Source organism: Rutilus rutilus (assembly GCF_951802725.1).
Source record: "Rutilus rutilus genome assembly, chromosome: 23".
Lineage (NCBI taxonomy): Eukaryota > Metazoa > Chordata > Actinopteri > Cypriniformes > Leuciscidae > Rutilus > Rutilus rutilus.
The window spans coordinates 15,010,834-15,035,292 of NC_140233.1; the positions used below are offsets into that span (position 1 = coordinate 15,010,834).

General features: G+C 37.1%; 1 protein-coding gene across 3 annotated transcripts; it reads right to left on the bottom strand.

Moving 5' to 3' along the window:
* Nucleotides 1-569: 569 nt before the first annotated feature.
* csk (C-terminal Src kinase) lies at nt 570-24,040 on the bottom strand. Of its 3 annotated transcripts, XM_084397265.1 has the most exons (14): nt 23,883-24,040; nt 23,548-23,643; nt 13,656-13,768; nt 13,407-13,520; nt 11,176-11,288; nt 8,779-8,998; nt 5,809-5,902; nt 5,610-5,675; nt 4,922-5,021; nt 4,732-4,822; nt 4,541-4,614; nt 4,226-4,421; nt 4,042-4,128; nt 570-1,977 (listed from the first exon to the last, which is right to left on the bottom strand). In XM_084397265.1, exons 3-14 carry the CDS (start codon nt 13,668-13,670, stop codon nt 1,795-1,797), a joined length of 1,353 nt encoding a protein of 450 aa, XP_084253391.1. In that variant the 5' UTR covers nt 13,671-13,768; nt 23,548-23,643; nt 23,883-24,040; the 3' UTR covers nt 570-1,794. The 3 variants fall into 3 exon arrangements, with proteins under 3 accessions (XP_084253391.1, XP_084253390.1, XP_084253392.1); XM_084397264.1 differs by having other exon boundaries at nt 23,548-24,031; XM_084397266.1 differs by lacking the exons at nt 23,548-23,643; nt 23,883-24,040 and adding an exon at nt 13,953-14,016.
* Between the last annotated feature and the right edge of the window lie 419 nt (nt 24,041-24,459).

Here is a 24,459-nt window from a genome sequence, read left to right on the forward strand (position 1 = left end):
GCCCCCCCCCCAAAAAATCTGATTATACGTGTGAACTCGTGAATAGAGGTTTCAAAATAGAATTTCTTCCAAAATCATAATTTACGCAGCCCCTAAAAAAACGTATTCAAATATGTATCTATAAAAGAGAGAAATGCAAACATTTCCCTGTGTTATGTTTTCATTCAAATGATTTTGTTGTACACCAGAGGTGGGTTCACCTTCACTGAAAACCACAAACACAGCATTTCAGTGGTTTAGGTTTCATTCTAGCTGCGAGCTCATGAATCTTCCTCTTCTTGATATCATGTTGCTGATGAGAAACATGCACTGAGCAGAAATACAGCGTCCTATAGATAGACCAGAGAACAATCCTTTCACATTCTGGTGTGATTTTAAAGACGTGACATCGGTATTGTGATGTACTGTTTCACATACGTCTGTCAAAACCTTCTGGTGAAAATCTGTCATGCGTCACGACGAGTCTGTATGGGTCGCTGCTAAACGCGCAGAAGTTTGTATAAATGACATGAGTTTATTTGACTGACCTTTAAAATGTTTGGTCACATTTAAGGGCACATAAACACACATTCAAAGCTTTTTGGCAGCCTTTTTATTTTTTTGTCATTTATCTTTTGTTTTTATCAAACTGTTCAGGTGGAATGATTTTATCTGAAATATGGCAGCAAAAAAAGAAGAGAAAAGCACTGCAAAATCAAGTCCTTTGCAATAATCAGCATATAATATATAACAAATATTTCACAAATCTGTATTTGCGGCTTTTTTTGTATAATTTCTCTCTTATATTTTTTGATATATATCTTTTTTTTAGTTTGAACTAAAGGGATAGTTCACCCAAAAATGAAAATTCTGTCATTTACTCGCCCTCAAGTTGTTCCAAACCTGTATGAGTTTCTGATTCCCATGCAAGACACTATGCAAGTCAATGGGGACCAGAAACATTCTTCAAAATATCTTCTTTTGTGTTCAACAGAACAAAAAAAAAAAAACTCAATACAGGTTTGCAACAACTTGAGGGCGAGTTGACAGAAATGTTCATTTTTGGGTGAACTATCCCTTTAAAGCATTTCAGCTTCCACCCAAGCCACATCTCTTTTGAAAGGCCTACAATGTTTATATTCATCCTTTCTGGTTAAGAGGCTCAGACTGACATGTTTGGAAAGATGAGAAAGACAACAGGAAATCAAAGCGCTTTTACACACCATATTTAAAATAAAATAAAATAAAAAACAAGCTCTGTGGCGAGACAGACTTCTGCCGTAAAGGCACTGTGAAATGGAAGAAGGATTCTCTCGTGTATTTCATTGGCTACTGGAACTGAAAACAGTTTGGGATGAACATACGGTTTCCCTAAGTGCCAATTATTGTTCTTGGGTACAAGATTTAACAAAAAAATCTGCCGTATGGGTGCCGAATGTCATTTCTCATGCTAATTTTATTTTGTTTTATGGACAGATTTAGTAATAAAACTGATTTTTCTCCTTTTTTGGCAGAAAGTACTACATGCTAATCAAAAGTCCGTAATGGGGGAGTGTATGAGGATGAATCAGAGGAGGCTGAAGATCTTATGATTCAAAAAGAGGTGAGTTGGTGTAGAGAAGGCCAGCCTCCCCAAAATTAAGAAAAATCAAGCCATGAAAACAATGCAAAGAAAAAACAAGTATGCGCTTGCAAAAGAAATTTCTGCTGAAGTTTTTCAAGTCCACTGCTTTAAGAGTAGATTTTGGTCAGATTGTATGAGAATGGTCCCATGGAGGTCTTCCCTCCTGTGTTTTTTCCTTTAGTTTTTGTCTTTTATCGGTACAGCTCATTGGTTATGATATCTTGAAGTTTCTCTCTCAGTTCTCTGAAGCTGGGCCGCACCACGGGGTCCAGAGTCCAGCACTGCTTCATGATGTCATACACCACTACCGGGCAGACGTCGGGGGCGTCCATCTTATAGCCCTTCTCCACACGCGGGACAACTTCCTTCAGAGGCTGTGAGAAGACAGGACGAAGGACACCATGTGACTTAGATTGTGCTTAAGTAGACTACAGTGTCCTCTACTGGTGGAATTTACCTGGACACTAAAATACTAAGAATCGGAAATAAATATATAAAATATAGCAAAATAGCATGACTAAATTATGATGGCATTATATCATCTAAAAAATATGTACATTTAGATACATTTTTTTATTAAAACCACATTTTTTAGATTATGTTAATGTAATTTAATTAATAATAGTACTAATAATACATATCATATAAATTAAATATATTATATAATTAAATAATATTGTGATAATATTATGACAATTGTATTTTTATTGGTCATGTTTCCGTTCATTACAGTTTATATTGATATAATACTAATAGTATTCTTATTATATTAATAGTATTTAAAAAACCTACAATTTTTTTTTAATTGGTCATGTTTCTGCTTTAAATTAAACAAGCATTGATTTTTACATCCCAAGTTATTTTATTTTATTAAATGATATTATTATTATATATTGATTTAATTAGAGATGCACCGATTGATCGGCTGGTGACCGGAATTGGCCGATTTTCACGTGATCGGCCATGACCGGCGACCGGCGACCGGCCGGTCAGTCTGACATATGCCGATTTTATGCCGGTCAAATGCACTCGGGGCGCGCCGCATGATTAACCTTTTGAGCGGTACGGTCTCATATGAGATGTGTATGTCTGTGCCCATGAGAGTACGGTGCGGTGCCACATTTAGATGTTCAGTGACGTCGCATAACTGCCAGATTCAAACTGTGCTTTCGCGCGTTGGCTGGCCCTGAGCCAGAGTCGGACGCGTTCAGCGCTGTTATGGCACAACTAAGCAGTGTTTTCAACCTCATAATGTTTATTTTAGGTTTCAGATATTTAAATACACATAAGCACGATTAAAACAATACATTTGGAGTTTGTAAAACACACACTGATGTCTGTGGAAGCAGCAATAACAATCTATTCAAATATAATTTGCCGACATGTGTGTTATTCATTTCAGACAAACATAGTGGAAGTAACTATAAAGTTTACTCTATTCTTCTCAGTTCACCGGCCACTTTCTTGCATTTATTTCGGAGAAACTGATGAATTCACGTGCTGTAAATCCGACTGACAGGACAACTTTGCGGCGCCCATCTCATTATAGATCAAGATTAAAGGTTTTTAAACGACCACTCACTTACACGTATTTGAGAATCGGAATATCAGATAGGTTGTTGATGTTTGTGAATATTTTGAATAAAAAAGGAAAAGCGAAATAAAAGCGACACATCTGTCATACAGTTTTATTGTGGCTGCGGTGTATCGCGTGACGAGTCGCCATGGAAACATTAAAGGGAACGTTCGCGAAAAAACTCACTCGGGGGGTTGGGGTGTCAGTTAGAATATTTTAAACTTACGCGTGAAAGGGTTAAAGAAAAGATGGAAAATAAATATTTGTGTGTGCTGTAAAGTGGTTAAAAAAAATTAAATCGGAATCGGCTAAAATCGGTATCGGCAGGTCAAACTCAGTGAAAAATCGGAAATCGGAATCGGCCTAGAAAATTGTAATCGGTGCATCTCTAGATTTAATACTAATAGTATTCTAATTATAGTATAATAATACTATTTATAAAAACTACACTACATTGTATATTCATTGGTCATGTTTCTGCTATGAAGTGACTTATATATTAATTATAAACCCTATTTAATTAGATAATTAAAACTATAGTAATAATAAAAAAATAATACAATAATATATAAAAAGTACTGGTCATATTTCTACTTTGAGGTGACATAATTAAGAAAAAAATGTACTGATAATATCCTATTTATTTTAATAGTTTTAATGTAAATTAGATTATTAATAATAATAATAATAATAATAATACATTGATTTATCAATAAAAAATATATATAAAAAATTATACATTTTATTTTATTTATAAATTTTATTATTTATATTATATATATATATATATATATATATATTATTATATATTATTATTATTATTTTTTTTTTTTTGTCGTGTTTCTGGTTTGAAGTGACTTACAATTCTTGGATATGGTACCCGGCCAAAGGAATAGATCTCCCACAGTAAGATGCCATAGCTCCATACATCTGACTTAGTGGAAAACTTCTGTTTCAGACAGAAAGGTAGAAAATAAAAAGATTAGAGGACGTGACCTACTGCATGTCTCCATTTAAACATATTAAACCAAAAGCAGACAACACACCTTCTCTCGTAAGGCCTCAGGTGAAGTCCACTTAACCGGGAGTTTGGCTGTATCTTGAGTAGAGGACGCTTCCTTGGTGAGGCCGAAGTCGCTGACTTTTGCTATGTTGTCTTCCGACACTAGAACATTACGAGCCGCCAGATCCCTGTGCACGAAGTTATTGGCCTCGAGATATTCCATCGCCTTGCAGACGTCCCTAAAATATTAATCAACAAGAAAACATTCTGAAAATGTAAAAACTGAAGATATACTTTCTTTTTTAATTAATTATGAGGCAAAGTTGGATGAGTACAGAAGTGATAAAAAGAAACTTACATTGAGAAATTGATCAAACGATCTCCACCAATAACAGTACGTCCTCTGGAGCGCAGATAGTCCACTAGACTACCCTGAAGAAAGAGATGAAGACATCAAAAATTATTAAAGTACTCTTTGATATGCCTAAACGACAAGATTAACTGTACAAGTCCAGTTGTTCTCAGTGATGACAGGTTGGAGACACTGACCTTGGCCATATACTCAGTGACAATGAAGAGGCTGCCCTTCTCTTCCACAATCACTCCCAGCAGCTGTACCAAGTTATTATGCCGTAACTGCCTGTAACAGTCAACATCAATATTGATATTTATTTTTTATTCCTTATTATTTTTATTCTCTGGAATATTTGATTCTGATTGGTCAATCGGGGGGACATACGTCATGACTGAAGCCTCTGCAACAAAGGCCTGCGCTGTTGCGTCATTTTTGATACATTTCACCGCTACCTTCTTGCCTCTGTAGTCTCCAACCATCACATCTAAAAATCAAAGAGCATTTTTTTGTAAGGCTGGATGAATTATTGACCGCCTGTACAGTTCATGGTACTGTTAATATATATGTGTTTATTTTTATAAGCAGTGTTGTGGGTAACGCATTACAAGTAACGCGACTTACGTAATCAGATTACTTTTTTCAGGTAACTAGTAAAGTAACTCATTACTTTTTAAATTTACAACAAAATATCTGAGTTACTTTTACAAGTAACGCGGATTACTTTGTTTTCCCATTTATGGACTGACAGCTCTCCTGTCCCCATGTCAGAGAAATCTGAAGGTGCAGATGCGTTGTGTGCGCTGTGTGAACATGATGGTTATTGTGGTTCTAGACTAATCGTGAGCAGGCATTTACTCATCACACTTGAACAAAAGCAGATTTTAGTATTCCTCAAAATAAAATAAAAATAAAAACAACAGTAGTGAAATGTAAACTCAGAATATTACGCAAACCTGCAATAAATGTGTTAAATAATGCAAATATACTTTATGCATTTAATCTCACTTTATTAACCAAATGAACTAGATGTGGTTTCTAATCGCAAAAAAGCATGCTATTAGCACGTTCGTACCTCCAAACTCTCCCTTTCCAATAGTCTGATTAAGCTTCAGTTCTTTTCTATTCAGAGCCCAGCCACCTGTGAGGAAGGAAGATTCATGAACTTAAAAACACCTTTCATAAAACTAACTTTGAAGCCATGCAGCAATTTAAACCTGTATAAATGAAGCAAATGCAGGTGTAAATATGAATACAGTCGAGAAGTCTCTTACTCCTAGAGAACTCATCCTGGGCCGCCACAGTCCCCTCCATGAGTTTAGGTTTGATAAGTCTGGTACAGAGTCCATCTGCATCTTTAGTGTAGTGCTGTTACACACACACACACACACACACACACACATTATGCTCATTTACAAAAAAATTAACATGCAGTATAATGATAAAATATGCATATCAGCTGATAATACTACATTACTTTTAAACAAATGAACACTTTACTGAATTATGCAAAACAATATGCAAATAAATGCACATTAAATACAACTGAAAAAGTTAAATGAGCCTCGAATGTGCTGTTTAAATAGACAATGACTCATAAAATACGTAACGTTTTACAAATATATTCTTTCGTCCAATAAATAAGCACATGCAACGCAGTAAATGTTGCTGGCCAGCAGAGGGCGCTGGTGTACATGTATGCGCTATTGAGCTGGACTCATGCGTTTCCCTTTCCTCTCCTCAGAGAAACAAGTCGACACAGGCGAGAACATTCTTATCATTTCAGTGCTGAAATGCGTGTTTGTGATTCCATATGTCTGGACGCTATAATCGTGTGGCCAGACGACGAGATAATATTGTTACATGACTGAAACGGCATCGATTGAGCGGTTGAAATGATCTGGAACCTGCGCTCGTTTCCTCTTTGTCACTTCCTCGTTATCAACTGTTCCAGGAACTGCAGCGAGCGAGCGTGCGCGCGCCGGTCTTATACACGCACGCGCTCAAAATAACAACACATTTGCATGACTAGACTGTAACAAACACTTCAGTGATTCTATGATACAAAAATACTATTTTTAGTAAATCCTTACGAAATCATTATAATAGGCTGATTTACTGCTCAAGAAACATTTCCTATCATTATCAATGTTGAAAACAGTTGTGCTACTTAATATATATGGAAACCATGAAAGATATCTTTTTTCAGGATACTTTTAGATGAATAGAAAGTTCAAAAGAACAGTATTTGTGTGAAATGGATATCTTTTGCAACATTATACATCTCTTTACTGTCACTTTTGATCAATTTAATGTATCCTTTCTGAATAGAAGTATCAATTTAATAAAGTTAACTGGTCAGACACAGAGCTGTAATGTGATGAACCCAAATGAGCGACAACAAACACTAATGGATACACAACAGAGGACGCAGTATTAGTTTGAGGCTTTTATTGCATATATCTCCACTGGTTTTCTGAGGAATGTTATCGAGTGGATTGTGGGAGGAATATCTTCTCTGGTAGTCTAATCACTATGGACATAAAGCCTTATTGTAGACGGTTTAAGCACAACTGTTCAGCTGAGGCTATAAGGGTGGGAGAAAGAGAGAGTGACTGTAGCCAAAATTACTCTAAAGAATGCGTGGAATTCTGTAATAGAAAGGGTGAGGAAAGACTTGAGGAACCCATAGAGCCTCTGCTCTGACCACTAAAGCCACTTAGACCCCAATCTAGAATAACCAGAGCAGAACCATTATCAACACTTAACTGAGAACGGATGACTGGTTAATCACACAGACCGACCCTAATAAAGCCAATGACCGGTGGAATAAAAAAAGATATGTAAAATTATACAAATGACATGTAAATCAGCCCTTTTTAAGGCTTTCTTTTCATTAGTGGTGCTTGCTAACTAAGGCTTTGTACTACAGATTTGAATGTTACCTCAAATGATGAAGCTTGTTTGAGAAGACGTGTGCAATTGCTTTTTAAAGCAAACAGATAATGGCCACAAAATTCCTACAACTTTTTTCTTTTGACTAGTGCCATTAAGCAACCACCTCAAACAACCTATGATATGCAAATAAACACTAAAAACCACTCAGAACATCTTAGCAACACTCCGGCAACCTCCAATAACAAGCTTGCATTTGTAACAAGCTGGCATCCGAAGATGATGATCCCTAGTAGATCAAGAAATGACTATGGTATGATTAATATATCAAAGTAACATTGTGTTACATCTGATGATACCATCACTGAACTATAACACTGCTTTGTTAAACTTAGACATACAACTAGAATAAACCTCTTTCATTAAAACACCCATTTCACAGCTCTTCCTTCAACACAGCCTGGACTGAACCTTTGACCTCAAAGCACAAGGTGTGCGTGTAAAAAAATTGTTTCCTGGAGTCTATCGTAAATGCTTGCTTCATCTCTGTGCCCAGTGCGTCTGATGTGGACTGACTTCCTGTTAGGGCTATTTTTGGCTTTGTGTGTGTGTGTGTGGCGATCAATTTGAAAATGTTGACAGAGGCGGTAAAAGGACTCACAGGAAGAAGCTTGATAGTTTCACAACCCGCTGGGCTGACAATGGAATGCGTTTTGCACTTTTATTTATATATATATATATATATATATATATATATATATATACACACACACACTTTTTTCCATAAGACCCTAAATTAGTTATGCCAGTTATCTATGAATATACAACCAGAGTCTCTTTAAGGCAAGTCATTTCACTCGGTGGCCATCTTTAAAATGCCTCTCTGGCAGCTGTTTCAGTCATGCAAGTACAACTCCTATCTCTCTGAATGGGGAAACATCAAATTCTCCAAAGCTGTTCACCAACCTTACGATTACATTTCACATTTGAAATCACTAATGAAATCTGACAACAACTGTCTCATAAATTGTGTTTCTAAACGCTCAAATCATGACAAACCCCCCCCCCTCAGCATTTTTCAGGCAGGATCAGCCAGTGGGCATGTGCGGTCCTAAGCTTAAGTCTCAGAACAGAGTGTGTTTTTATTGCAACCGGAGCTGCAGTGACACAATGCCAATTAGCCATTGATTATTTTATTTAGAAGGCATGACTTATTCCGCCATATTCCCATTGCACTTTCTCCTGTCCAAAGTATTATGAGTGCACTAGGTTTGTACAGTATATCTTAAGTTTTTGATACAACTCTTTTTAGGCTAATCTGAAGCTTAAACCAAGCCAGCAACCCTCACCTCCATGAGCTGCATGAGGTTTTCAAAGTACTCCTCCTCATCGATGGACAGTTTGCCGTTGTGGTAGATGATGCGGTAATGCTCCACCTTGCCGTCGCAGCTTACACACAGGGTGTAGTCGCCGGGGTAGTTGGTGCTCTCGCGCACCAGGAAGAGGCCTGTCTCTGGGGGGTAGAGAAGCCCCTCGGCCTGCTCGCGTGTGATCTTTCCATGGAACCATCTGAGTGACCAAAGATAAAGGACATGTGTTTGTTATGTGTATCATTGAGAAGTGATATCAATGTATATTTTGTGTTGTCTGACGAAGAAGAATTGTTTTTCTTTTTAGTTAGTTTATAAAAAGTTTATAAAGTCTAAAGTGCAGAAATGAAACCTCTAAGCACTAAAAGTATACACAATTGCATATTTGACTTTTTAGTCTGATCTATTAATGGATCATTCAAAAAGGTCCATGAGCCCACAAGTTATTGTTTTGAATCAGTCTTGCACTTTGAATTTGGAACAGATAATCTGTTAAAAAAGAGCTTTGTTGTAATAAATAATATTTTACTGTAAAAAAAAAAGAAGTATTTTTTAAAGGGATGGTATAATGCCCCTTTTTACAATGTCAAATAAGTCTCTGTTGTCCCCAGAATGAGTATTTTAAAGTATATTTCAAATACCCCACAGATAATTTTGCAAAACATGTTAAAATTGTCCCTTTTTGAGGGTCAGTAAAAACACGTTGTTTCGTGTGTGTCACTTTAAATGCAGATTAACTGCTGCTCCCACCACAGAGGGCAAAACTTCAACAGCTCACGCGTGGGGGGATGTGTTAGCAGCTCCGATCAAGACTCAAGAAGAAGTGGCAACATGTAGAATGCAACAGGACATTTCTGAATGGTTAGTTGATGAATTTATGTTGCTGATGTGGAGTTAACTATCTTCAATTAGCACATTCTGTCATGATAATCTATAAAATCGCTCGTGTGGAAACTGTTGTAAGACGCCTACAGTGACATGCTATTGCATTTGTGTTACGTACTGTATTGCATGCGAACAGATGGATGTATTGTACTGTATTGGATGCGACAGCTTGAGGAGACTCCCTTTTCTCAACATGGACTGCATGTTCCCGGGGGCGGGGTTTATATAAATTTTAGGGTTAGTGATGTCAACTGAATTGAACAATTGAAGAAAAAAAAAAAAAAAACACACACCTTTACAAAAATAGCACTGTTTTGTTTAGTATAAACAGTACGAATTGAATAATATGAGAAATAATACAAATTATATTTGAAATTTGAAATTATGACCAATTGGTTGTGATCTTCCTGATTTGAAAGTCGCTTTAAATAAAAGCATTTGCTAAATGAATGAATGAAGTCCAATTCACAAAATAATTACTCGTAAGAGTTGGTTCTTTTAATGAATTGGTCAAGAATAACTCATAAACATGCGAGTTAACACTTAACCAAAATCGTGTTGATATAATGGTATTTTACTTTAAAAACACTAAAGTGTGTCACAAAAAATAGTATTGTTTTGCATGTACTAAGGACCAACTATGGAGAGAATTCAGTAAGAAACACTGATTCAGATACATAATATTGTGCAGAGGACTGAGAAACGAAAGCTAAATTACAGGCTTCCAAAAGCAGCGCTGGCCTTGCCTGGCCCTTCTGTGGCTTCCCTGGCATGACAAACATCCAATCTGTATCTCCTAATTACCCACACATATACATACACACCATCGAAAATAAACCAAAGCTGTGCACTTACCAAAGACTAGACAACCAAAAAAAAAAAAAAAAATGCTACCATCACAATCTGCTAAAGCCGAACTCATCCAAATCTAAACCTTCCATTACACATGGTTAAAAGCAGACATCCAGATCCCATACATCAGGTTAAGATTCAATTGATGCTGCAGGCTAGTTTGTCTTGCTATGCTAAATAAAATTGAGACATCTACGTCATTATATCCATTGTTCTCTCTCAAAGCAGTCAGTAATTGAAGAATATCACATGCTCTCTTACAACCGAACTCTTATCATGATGCATGTCTCTGGCTTTTGCATATCAGATGCCAAGAGATGGACTTTTTCCAATGGCCTGAGTGGTGCCATTTATATAACTTTCTGATTTCTCCTTCCATATTAAACAGCAGGCCGATTCAAATGAGTCTTTGGATTATTGTGGTGGACCGGAAAGCAGGAAGACATTTGTGTATAATTACAGATATAATAGGTGATCTGTGATGATATCAGAGATACATGCTAAATATAGTGTGCTAGTGTGTGTATGCACGAAACTCACACAAACACTCTTTCTTATTGTATATCAATGAGAATCAATGCTGACAAAACAATCTCATGAAATAAAAAAAAAAAACACGAGAATGAACTATGTACTTACGGCATAAGGCTCAGTTTACCGCCAGACTTCACTCCTTCTCTCTTCTGAACATAGTTTGCTGGTATGGTACCCTCTCGTCCTGCCGAGTTTTTTGCTTTGTACCAGTTTGGATCCTGGAATGAAGCAACAACAAACATTTTAAATGTATTAATTAAATCATTTATATTTCGCCTTGATGCCGTTCCATACTCGTATAGCGTCACTTCTTACGTGGAACACAAAAAGAGATATTTAGCAGAATGTTCGTGCTGGACTTTTCAATCCAGGGAAAATTAATTTAGGCAAACACTGACTTAAATTTCAGTTTGTTCCTCACACACAGCTATCATATGGCACATTTATGATATTTGTATGTCATTTTGAGACCTTGGAAGCCACTGGTCAATGTACCGGTACGGCAAAAATAGCATGAATATTCTGCTGAACTTCTTTTGTGTTGAGTATTTTATGTTGAGAATTCTTTTAAAACACACATAGTTGGCAAAAATTGTACTAACTCTTTTTGACAATAATATAATAATAATAATAATAAATGTTTCTTGAACAGCAAATCATATATTTTTGTAAGCCGCCATCAACAGTTAAAATGAAAATTCTGTCATTTACTCACACTCATGTCATTCAAAACTGTATAATTTCTTTAAGTAGAACATGAAAAGATATTTTGAAGAATTTTTCAACTTTCAAAAGTTAATGGGGACAAAAGCTACAAAAAAAAATGAAAAAAGACACAGGACCTTACTGACTTGACAATTTTGGCCGATGCCGATAACGCTTTATATTTGAAAGCCGATAAACTATAGATTGGCCAATAAATCTAAATCCATATTTTGATATATTTTTTTAGGAGCCTGATTACAACCACAAAATGCTCACCATTAAAAGCCATGTCTCAAACACTTCAACATGAATCAAACACAATACAGTAGCCTATAGTGAACCAGTGTAAGATTCCATAACTTTTAAAATGACTTTTACACTCTGATGGACAAATAATATAATAAAAATTACAAAAATGACGAACATCGGGAAACTGTCAAAATCATAGTTATTAATGTAGTGCATCGCTGTTTGAGCTGCATGCGCTGGAGCTAAAGATGATCACTGGTAAACTGGAGCGCTATGCTAGCGGGTTAATAAACTCACCTATGTGAGATTAAATATTACAATAATAATATTACAACCAACACTGGGTAGATTACTTACAAACTGTAGTCTGTTACTGATTCCAAATTACATGGCAAAAATTTAAGTTAGTAATGTAATCTAGATTACTAATTTTAGGTACTGTATTCTGACTACTTTTCACATATACTCGTTTATCACATTGATTTGAATAGGATAATCTTGTACAATATTGGTATAAAGATACAAAGAGAAGGAAAAAATATATTCTGTTCTTTGTTATCAACAACATTAAGTGCATTAAATATTATATTACATCATTACATTACATCCAGCACGTTCCCCATGGGGTTCCTGATGGAACTGCAGGGGTTCGTTAGTTTAAGGAAAAGCGAATTTAAAAAAATTAAAAAAACTTTTACCAGCAACATCAGAGAACCGTGAACTTCATTCTATTATTATTATTGACTTCGTTTTATTATTGACCTAATTACTAACTTTAAATCTAAGAGGTTACTTCAAGTAAATATGTTAGGTCAAAGAGGTTCAGCAGACCAAAAAAAAGTTGGGGAACCCTGCCTTGCATTCAAATATGATTTTTTTTAAAAACATTTTAAATACAAAAGCCTTCCAAAGACAGCAATACATGGTTAAATGACTCACTGAGTGATAATTCAAATAATAATGAATGTGTTCATGAGGAGCTGATTAGATATGCAATGTTGAGAAAACACTTAAAAGTGAAATGATTTCTGTAAATCCAGTGATCAAATGCTGTGGGTCTCAGTTTTTAGTGACAGGCTCATGACTAGTGGCTGGTCTGCGTGTACAATTCCACAAACCTGAAAGACCTTCTGAACTTAGGCCTATATAAGCAGTAGACTTTTATAGAAAAGGAAACATTTAAAATATAACAAGGAAAATAAACATATATCGGCCGATACCGATATGGTGGCCGAAATATCGTGCATCCCAACTGAGACATTTTTTTCAAAACATCTATCTTTTAAAAGAAGAAATAAAGTCATACAGTTTTGGAACAACATGACGGTGAGTAAATGATGAACTCTTTAAATACACTCTAACATTCCTTTTCAAAACTTTACCTTAGTTACTCCAATTATAGTCAGGACATCTCCTTTGCTCATAGGCAAGTCCTGGTCTGCCGTTCCAGGGAAGTTGTACCTGGCCACACACTCGGTGCCCGGAGGCCAGATTGTCTAGTAAAAAAAAAAAAAAAGTACAAGTAAATGAAAAATATCGGGAAAAGCCCTTGATGTCCAAACTACAACGAAATAAACCCCAGCCCTAAATCACATTATATCCTGACGGCAACACTTTGAGGTTTGTGTTACCTCAAAGGTAGACATATCCGAGGGAAATCGTCCGCTCACAGTCAACCCGTTTCAGCCGGTAACATCAGAGCTGAGCCTGAGGCGTACAGCTGTAGCCAGAACTGGCCAAAAACCTGGTGAGAAAGCACATTGATTCACTATTGGAATTAAAGAAAAACACATAGCTATTTCCAAACAATGAAATAAACACTGAACATACAGAACACTTCAATGCTAAATCCTAAAAAGCTGTTTTTAGTAAGATACTCATAGAGAAAATTAACTCAAATTTAAACAGTGCCTCAAAATTAGACCTACTGAGCATTTCAGCAAACACAGTTTAGCAGCAAATGCAGTTCAAGCACACACACTTTCAAAGGGGAAGTGGCGGCTGTAGATTTTCCGATGCATCAGACAGGAAGAAGATCTGAGCAGCAAGCAGGCTTGCAAAAAGCCTGTCCAAGCGTTACTTTTACGTTTTCTGCTATTTTCCTGGGTTATTCATTTATTTATTCAGTACACACACTTTTGGAAACCGTTGCATTTATAAAATGTGAAATTAAAATTTAAAACTAAATTACATTATTATTATTGTGGTATAGCCTATTTCAAATAAAGCTGCTCCCAAAAATAAATCAAACAATGGTTGGTCGATTTACATGTCAGTCAGATTCTTCTAATCCACATTCAAAGATCTGTGAGACCTAGGTATCGTCACGTTACCTTCAGGTTAAATAAAGCAGTGCTGTTACACATTTAAAAAAAAAAAATAACTCACACCACAGCTTGAGAATTGAGAACACCAGAAAACAGAAATGAGAAGTAAAAAAAAAAAAAAAAAAAAACTTTTCACTTTCGTGATGATGAGCAACATGTATCTCAAAGTTATTGCGTTTTTTCCACTAAAACAAGTGTTGTAGGGAGAAGAAACTTCTGAACTGAATTCGATGACACATGCGAGTCAGCATGTGTCATCGAAAACTCATTTAAAACTCTCATGGGAACAAATTAGCAGGCAGTTAGGGAAATAAACTGCATCTGGAATCAGAAACCAAATGTACCTGAAGTATTTCTGCTCTGCATTAAAAGTGAACAACTGAACAGTTGGTTGGAGGCGGAAATCTAACCAGTTGTCTACTCTAAAACAGAAAAGCAGACAGAGCTTTAAAAGTCGAGACGTCGCAACACGTTTTACTTCAGTAATGTAATGTATTTCAGAGCGAAACAGCATATTCAACTAGAAGAAGAAAAAAAAGAGGGCCTTCATTTTATTCATTGGTCCATTGGAACGACTAAGAAAGTCAAATAAGAAAGTAATATACCCCATAAGCGGGTCACAAGATCGTTATGAGTGGGTCGCGCAGTGTGTAGTCAAAGAAACGACAACAACCATAACAAAAAACATTTCTAATGCGAGTGAGAGTGACTTGAACGCTTGAAAACAAAGTCCACTAAACAGTGCGCAAGCGCCGAGCGCGTCTTTCCACGCTCACGGCCAAAGGAGTAGGCTATACTTTGAAAGTTTTGCGCACTCAACTTGTTCGCGAGATGGAGCGAAACGTGGAAAATAAAGAGTACCCGGACCTTAAAGGTGCATTGCGCAACATTTCATGTTAAAAATACCCGTTTTTCTAACCCATACATGCTTAAACAATTGCCTGATGGGCTGAATGAGCCCTTCTATGATCACTGCGATTGCCTCTATCCTGTACAGTAAAATAAATAAGAGGGATTCGGGACGGAATCGACTGGGCGTGACGTCATGCGCGTTCACGCTCACCTGGCTATGTCTGGCAGGTTTGTGTATTCGCCGCCATTATCCGCATCAGCGAAGACAACTCAAGCGACTTTTGCAAAAGTAGAAGATGGATTCAAAGAGACCGGCTTCTAGTTCATCCCAAACCCCAACGCAAACTCCACGTAACCGCGTGCACAACAATGGTTGCAGTTTCGCGTGTCGTCAGAAGGGGGCATAGTTCTGCAATGCACCTTTAAGCATAAATCCCTGTGGTGTAATTTTTCTAACATTATTTTCATAACTTGTTACTAAATAAAAAGTCTCTCACCTCAGAAAAATAAACTTTACAGTACGGTCAGATGTAATAGGCTACTGTGTTCGTAGCGTGCCGTTCGTAAATGAGGCATGCGCTGTATATCAATGAAATTATGAGCATGTAACGTCAGTTACATTGTCAATTAAGTCACCAAAAAGTACCAATAAATGATTGTATTTACCATGGTTACTGTAGTTTCCGCAATCTTAACCCAAAATACCACTTGATTTCCACTTTGTGCTATTTTTGATGACAGTGGCTCATACCAACTTACTAACTTTAATGTATTAAAAAAAATAGCCTTTCCTTATATTCTTTACTCATCAGTGTTAGTGATATTCTTACAATGCATGTGTGTGTTACGTAAAGTGTGTGTTGACCATTTTTGAGAAATAAATTTGCTTTATAATTTCTTTTTTTTAAAATGGGAAAATGTGGGTCCCATGGCCAAACCAGTTGCTTTAAATACATTTAATCTAGTGCATGTTTGTTGGTAGTTACCCATGACAGTTTCCTATACTTCTTTGAGTGTATCAGTAAATTCACAATCCTCCCACCTTATTTTCACAAGAGGTGCAGAGCATGCGGCACATTTGTGAACCAGATATGATTATGACACTGAGCACCCTGACCTCATTAATATATCAACCAACACCGACTGCCACTCTGTTCAATGCAAAGCAGCTCTGGCATGAAAGCTACAGCAAGCCCCATGCACAACATGAAGTCACTTCCTGTCTGAGCTGCAGAGACTGGAACGGTCTTCCTGTATTGGCACACAGGCATTGGTGGGTGATGAGCACTATGGGTTGAAGAGTGCCTGGCTAGAGCAGCAGACGGCAAAAGGGGCGCCAACAGCAGCGCAATCCACAGAAGCCCTTACAGTGAGGATATAACACACTTCCCTCTAAAAACACTGTCTTCCCCTGCTGCTCTGACTACCTAATTTTATACTCACTGCTAACAGGAATAACACGAATTATGTAAAGACAGGAAACTGATTGACATTGTAGTGGCTCACCATTTCGAATGTGTCCAATTTTGTCTTCATGGTTATTTTTTAAAAGGCATTATTGCATTGAACTGTGCAATAAAAAAAAAAAAAAGCCACAAGTGGTCTGCGATAAATAGCAGGAAGACATTTTGTTTCAATTTTACTATAACCGCCGCTCTTTACCACACTTGTCAAGTGAAGCAAAAAGCTATTAATATCACACTCTCACAATGCCAGTTGTTTGTTTGGCACTTCAAGCAACCTGTACTTAAGACATTTTATTAGTGTGGTTCGCTAAGGCATGCATCACTACTACTATCAGATGTACTTGTGTTAGACATTTGAACAACCCACTTAACCTCAAGCAACTGGTGCATAACTCAACCTTAAATCATACTTTTGCCTGATGGATGATCCCAAAACACACTAGCAGTAGCAGCAACCCTATAGAAATATAAATGATATGCTAACCCTGTGAACAGGCTCTGAGAAAGAATGTGAAGTGATGTATATCTCCGACTTGCAATTAATAATTTGACTACTGCACTGACACCAAGTTCACATTCACCCTAAACAAGCTTAACGGCAGGAACAAAAGAAATGCAGTCATGTGAAAGCACCTAAAGACAGATCAGAGAGCAGGATACTGCCAATTCTAAAAAGATATCCAACCACAAAGATGGCTCATCTAGAAAACAAGAAGCTGACATTCAAAGAGGAATGCAATTGCAGTCACCAATCAAAATCAATGAGGCTTTTCTGTGATCAGCAACAATTTCGGGGTGTGCTTTGGCAAATCCCGTGTTACAAATGATATCATTGTTTAGGGATTGCATCAGCAGGGCTACGCCTTGCACAAGAGAACTTTTCATTCCTCGAGTATCTCAAAACTTGCAGCAGACATTTGGAGGCCGGCAGGCAGCTCACTGCCACTGAGTCCAGTCAACTCTGGTGGCTCAAATATGACAGGGACTGCAGAAGTTTCCAGAGGGCATGATGGACAACCAAAGCCTTTCCTTTTATTCACAGACTTCAACAAAAGCATCTTTGTATGCCAGAAGTGGATACTTCAACCCAGTTCTATCCGGACTTGGTCTAATGGACATCGACTTTTTAAGGGCAACACAAGTATCCTTAAGAATCTTACATAAGCATTTGATGAAGGTGTTGAGTGACTTGAACAAGTCAAAAAATTCTACAAGTAAATTTCCATTGCTTTTCTGGTTTTCCAAACCCACTTTTTCCCTCGTTTTTTTTTAATGATCGTTCTGTTCATCTTAATGGTTCAGCTCTGAAAATAAGCCCTGCAGAATATTAAAGCCAAACTCCTTTGAATGTGATTTATGCTGTCATGTTCAAAGTAAAGCACGTGTGAGACTAGTAGTGAGACTCAGTAGGGGAGGGATGACAGTTGCCTCCAGGCCACAAGAGGAACCAGGAAACCAGCTTCAATGAGAGAGAACAGAGACATGATGTGCCCGGAGATAGAGCGGATTCCAGCCTCGCAGCCTTTCATCCCTTAAATCCATCTACTTCACATCCTCCAACAAAACATCTGATCACTTACAACCGTGCACAAATACCACCACGGGTCAGCGAATGACCTTAATCGAACGTTCGGATGCTCTTCGATTCTCCCTTTCCACCACAAATAGGGCATCTTTCAACATGTTAATTTAATGAGTACAGTCAGTGTGTTTCAGGAGGGCCGCTGAGATACGCGCTCTATTTTTAGATCCGTTATGAAGTGCTAATGTGTCAGTGTGTGTGTTAAAAACGAAAATTTCAGAGGGAAATGCTCAATATCACGCATTCATTTGCGTATCTGTAGTTATAGTATGAATAAAGAACAGTTACATTAGAGTGCTAGCACAAAAAAAAAAAGTGCAGTATGAATCTGTGTGATATTCAACCTCCAATCGTTCTGAGATCACCAAAAATAATGGTAATGCTGTATTCTTTCAATGACATGAAAATAATTCAATATGAATATGATTATCATAGTGTATATTAGGGATGCACCGTTTTTTTTTTTTTGGCTGATACCGATTTAAAAAAACTATTGGCCGATTCCGAAATGTGTCACTTGCTCTCTTATTTGAACTTTTGTCATTAAAATAGGTTAGTGTTTTTATGATGTTTTAAATGAGCAAAGTTCAAAAACGCATTCGGAGCATGCACAGGCCAACTAGCTAGTTTATTGCTACATTGGCAATTTGATTGGATCCATATAACATTCAACAGGCCGACATAAATACAACAGAACAAAGATGCATATGAAAAACACTTTTCAGGTAGGCTATAGGTTTAGTTTTTAGGTATGCCATCCTTTATTGTATAAATTAAATCTACATTAAAGGGATCGGCTATTTCCCCCCAAAAACAAAATTCTGTCATCTTCACACTCTCAAGTTGTTCCCAAACTGTATGAGTTTCTTTCTTCTGTTGAACACAAAGGAAGATATTTTGAAGAATGTCGGTTTGGTTCAACAGTTGATGGACCCCATTGACTTTCATAGTATGGGAAAAAAAACAATGGATGACAATCATCAACTGTTCGGTTACTGAGATTCTTCAAAACATCTTCCTTTGTGTTCAGCAGAAGAAAGAAATTCATACAGGTTTACCCAGAGAAAATGCAACAGACTCGGAATGCACGATATATCGGCCACCATATCGGTATCGGCCGATATACGATTCTTTTTAATGTTATCGTTATTGGCCCAATGAGAAAATCTGGCCGATTTATTAAAGCCGATAAATAATGGATTATTTCCTTCAGCTGAGACACATCAGATACGCACTGTTCGCCATGATGGTTTTGAATTGCTTGAAATATTAATGGAAGAACTTAAGTGCAGCATGTGCAGTGCACGTCTGTCATATAGGCTACATAAAACTATAATGAGAACATTATAATTGTGTGCTTGGGACATGGCTTTTAATGGTGAGACTTTTGTTTTTGTAACCAGGCTCTCAAATTATATATATATATATATATATATATATATATATATATAAAAAAGTAGATTTATCAGCTAATCTATCGGTTATCGGCTTCCAAATATAAAGAATTATCGGTTCTCGGCCAAAATTGTCATATCGGTGCATCGCCACAACAGTCTTACAATTTCCTTCACGCAGTTAATTAATAAACCATAGTTTTGTTATATCTAAATTTTTCAGACTGTAACCAATATGCATATGGTTTTAAATTGATCAAAAATAAACGGCCAATAAACATTAGCTGCTGCTGATGTTACACCACCAAGGTTACTGATCCAAGGTTACACCACCTTGGTACTTTTTTGTAAAGGCAATTATTGTTATTGTACTGCTAAATGTATGTGGGAAGATGAAGAAAAGCAGCATTATGGAATGTGAATTTCTTAACTTTTACTATCAGCGCACTGGGGCAAGATTCAACAGGTTGAGAGATTCTGAACTCAGGTATTCTGGTCAACACACCGAATATATTCAGCACATTACCTAACCATACAAATGTTGTGCTTTATTTTTTAAGAGGCAGATAAGAGCACTCACATACGCGCACACACGCACACACACTCTCATCTCATCTTCTAAATTTAAAAAAGATTGCACTTTAGTTTTATGCCCTCATAATTGCATATTCAAGTACATGTTATTTTAGTAATAATCACCACTTCCACATCCGATTACACAGTAGTAACAACAACAACACTGAGATGTTATGGGAGGGTCTTCATACTTCATCACCAAGAAACGCATGTCATTAATATTCATGCGCAAAATTCCTCCGCAATGGAAGACAAAGCGTTCCTATGAAGGCCTCGGGGAAACACATCAGTGTAGGGGCTGATACTGAGAGAATAATCCTTTTCCTTCTGAAATATTAAAAATAATTTTGCTTTCGGTTAAAAAAACCTTCAAATTATTTCAATTATTTTTTATTCCTTAAACAAACCTTAAAATGATATGAACTTGGAAAAGGTCATAACTAGTTGAAGTTTTGGTGAATTGGTGGCTAATTTATATGCATTTGTACGATCTTATTTGTATGTTTTCGTATGATCTGCTCTGCTTACGCCTCATTGACAGTTCGGTTTAGAGGTGGACCTTCATGCTTACTTAAAAAAAAAAAACTTCACCTCGTAAAATAGTTACGTTTGGAGATCCATCACAAATGCAAATACAGCCAGGTCAAAAACAACCCCAGTAAATGAGGGTCACATTGGGCGTATATCATTAGCCTTCAGTTATTTCCTTCTGTTTTGTTACCACAAGGCCTTTTAAGTTCCACACCAGCCAGCGTCATGGCAGGGAGCGTCTCACACCAGCTTGACCCTGCAAACTATCTCCCCTCTGGGCAGAGCTGCTCCTACAGCTCCCTTTGATGCTTAATTACATCTACCGACAAGCCAATGTGACGGTATGAGCTCTACAACCAAACACACAACTATAATGACTTCAATTTAGGTTGGATCCTCAAACAGAAGACTTAGAAGTTATATGGACTACATTTACAGTCCGTTTTGCAGCTGGACAGCGTTCGTCCCCTGCAAAGAAATTTAACAGATCAGGACAGTAACGAGCGATATCAGTATCACGTGTCCGACTCTGCAAGGAAGTGCTGAGATGTATATTAGAATAATGAAATAGCATATGTCTGTAAAAACGAATGCTGCTGGCAAAACGTGCAGAAAAGCAATGTTCTCGCACATAAGTCGAGCCGTACACAGCAAAATGCCTTTCTGGGCAAGTGAAAAGCACAGCAGTTTAGCAGCAGGGAAAACCCCTTTGTAAATGAGCCGAGTTGTTCAGAAATACAGAAAAGTCATTAAGACTGACGACGACAAGATGCAGTGAAGCCCGACTGAGGAGCTCTTGCAGGTGTGAATTAAAGGAACTAAACAGGAAATGCAGTTTTGATGCTCTTCAAAGAAGGGGCTCTGCATTTAACGGCCATCTGTGCGACAACATCCTTTTTAAGATTTTAAGCACTAAAGAATGAACCAATGAGGGCAGAAACCGTGTAAAATACACACAGACAGACAGACATATGATGATGGTAAGAGCGACATTCTAGAACGACTGCCCAGTTAAAAAAATAGTTCCATCAAAAAAAAAAAAAATTTGTATGTGATTTATTAAAACCTGTATGACATTCTTCTGTGGTTTTGAAGAAGAATATAATGGGAACTGGGGCTAAAAAGACCTAAAAAGGATACAAAAGCACCATAAAAATAGTCCATAAGACTTCGACAGTATATTCGAAGTCTTGTCTTTTTGTGGGAGGATCACACTGAGATCTGAATCATCATTTACTGAAAATTTTCCCACCTCCTGCAGCTTTCAGAAAAACAAAACAAAAAACTATTAGACACTACTGTTAGTAAAAAAAAAAAGGCGGTGTTATTTTAGTATAAAAATGGAGATTCTACAAGTTTTTATTAATATTTTGTATTAGTTTTTAAAATATTTTGTATTAGTTTTTATTTTTATGTTTTCCATTTTCATTTTAGTTAAAGGTTTTAGTAATTCTTTTTGTGTGTTCTTGTCAAGTTTAAGTTATTTTAGTACATCCAAGTTAATCTAAATAAAAATGAGAAATTTTGCCTTGGCAACTAGTTGAAATCAAATAAAATTAAAATTTCAATTTCATTTTTTCTTTTCCCCCAAGTAATGAAAATGTTTTTGCTAGGTTTTGTTCAACCCATGTTTGAGTCAAATATGGACAAACCAAACTGTTGGGTTTAAAAATGTTATTTAAAAAATTAAACCAACGGTTAGGTTTGTCCATATTTGGCAAAAACATGGGTTGAAACAACCCAGAATTTCTTAAGAGTGTAGTTTTAGTTTTAGACAGTTAACTATAATAACCCTGGTAAAAACAGCACACAACTACCAATATCGACACAACATTTTTTGAAGTATAAATCATTTTTCTCCACCAGTGACCACTGGGATATTGTGCACTGCATAGGAACTGTTTATCTGACACTCCTACTTTCTGTCATAACTTTGACATAGCCAGTCCCCATTCACATTCACTATGGGAGAATTTTAAAATTAAAAATAATAATAATTAAAAATAAAAAAATATATTATTGAAGAAATTAAAGTTAAAAAAAAAAAAACACGACAGTGGTCATTTTCATTATTTGGGGAACTGTTCCTTTAAAATCTGCACTTTAGAGGGAGGAAGTGACCTTTGGATTTCAACCTTTCTAAATCCAACTCATTAATATTAATGCAGGCAAAAATACACTGAAGCCTTTCTGCTATGATTTGAATAACTGCCCTTTTAGCATGGGAATTTTTTTTTTCTCGTTTAAATATCATGTAAATACTCTAGGTTTTGGTTACAAACGGCGTCGCTTAACAGCTCGAAAATGATCAGTGTCGGCAACCAAAACCCCAGTTCAATTATTTACAGACCAGACCCACATTCAGATGTTGTTATTAAACATTCAAAGAACCATGACAACATCACAATCCCAGAATGATGCTGATGGGGAACAGCACTGCTGGTCCAATCAGGACTGGAAAGGAGACAATGCATCTCAAACTGGGATTAGTCCATTATGCCATCCTGCACCCAATGCATTCTGGCGACCAAACTAGGCTAAATAATGCCTCTTACACACATGATTCATTTAAGATGATTAAATAAACGCGACGTACCATCAAAGACACGTTGTCTCATGCAGCAGCCTCAAGTGGCTCTTATTTAGACAGCTGTGAAACAGACCCATCGCATTCAGATTCAAAAACACAATGCGCCCATTCTTAGACATGCAGAGGGTTGCAAGAAAAACGAAAAGCAGAAAGGTGGCAAGATCAAGCTATTACACTGGCGTAATAAAAAAATACATAAATGTACCTATGTGTTCCCTAGATGATCAGCCCTTGGTGTCCAAACGCCTTAAAGTTAGAGATGTTTTAGGCTTGTCCACTTAGTCCATGTGTGGGTCAACTTCTGATCAACAGAAGATACAGATGTGGTCATTCACACATTCAGCAAAACAGATCTTCCAGAGAGCTTTCCTCTAACATCAATGCAGAGCAGACAAAAGATGATCGGCTCGGCTCGTCCGTGCATACAAATACACCCCCAAAAACCGTTAAGACAGCGGCGGTTGTATGCGCTTCAAACAGGCGTGTAAGAAAACAAACGGTTTAGCCTAAAAAGCACAAATGTTGCGGCGTATTACTAACCAGAGTAACGTTGATAAACGGAAAGCCGCCTGAAGCGAGCAGTTTGTAAGCGTTACGGAAGCGCAGCACACCCAAGGGCTACAGCTGTCTTTAACACACAGGCCCTAGAAAAGGAAACGCACTTCTTCAGACAGCCCCGCGAATAGTGCGCATGCGCCGCAACGCTACGCGAATTCTGCTACGGTGAAGGCTTGGCTCATGAATATTAATCACGTGACGAGACGTGATTGGCTGAAAGGCAGACGTTAGTAGCCCGCTGGCGAATTAACGAACGGTACTATGATATTCGTTAATATTAATGAGGTTGCATAACTGGACGCTGCAGGAAGGTTACCAAGCGCCGTCAGCATGACCTAATTAATATTCATAGTCTAGGCCCTTTCCGTGGTAGGATTCGTAATTTCGCATTCACAGACAGGAGCGACAACACGCGCTTTTAAAGAGAATTGCAGCGATAAAAACATTCACGTGATAATTAAAAATTAAAGTTCAATTTTACCCAAGTAGGTCGTATTGTAATTTTCATGGTGTTGTGTAAGGTGGAAAGAGATTAAAACAATTGCAAATAATACAACGA

What these genes read in the sequence shown, in the direction of transcription:
- csk (XM_084397265.1), bottom strand. An exon ending in CTATAATTGGAGTAACTAAG is followed by an intron (nt 11,289 to 13,406) that starts GTAAAGTTTTGA and finishes GCTTCATTCCAG; the next exon opens with GATCCAAACTGGTACAAAGC. An exon ending in CCAGGATGAGTTCTCTAGGA is followed by an intron (nt 5,676 to 5,808) that starts GTAAGAGACTTC and finishes CCTTCCTCACAG; the next exon opens with GTGGCTGGGCTCTGAATAGA.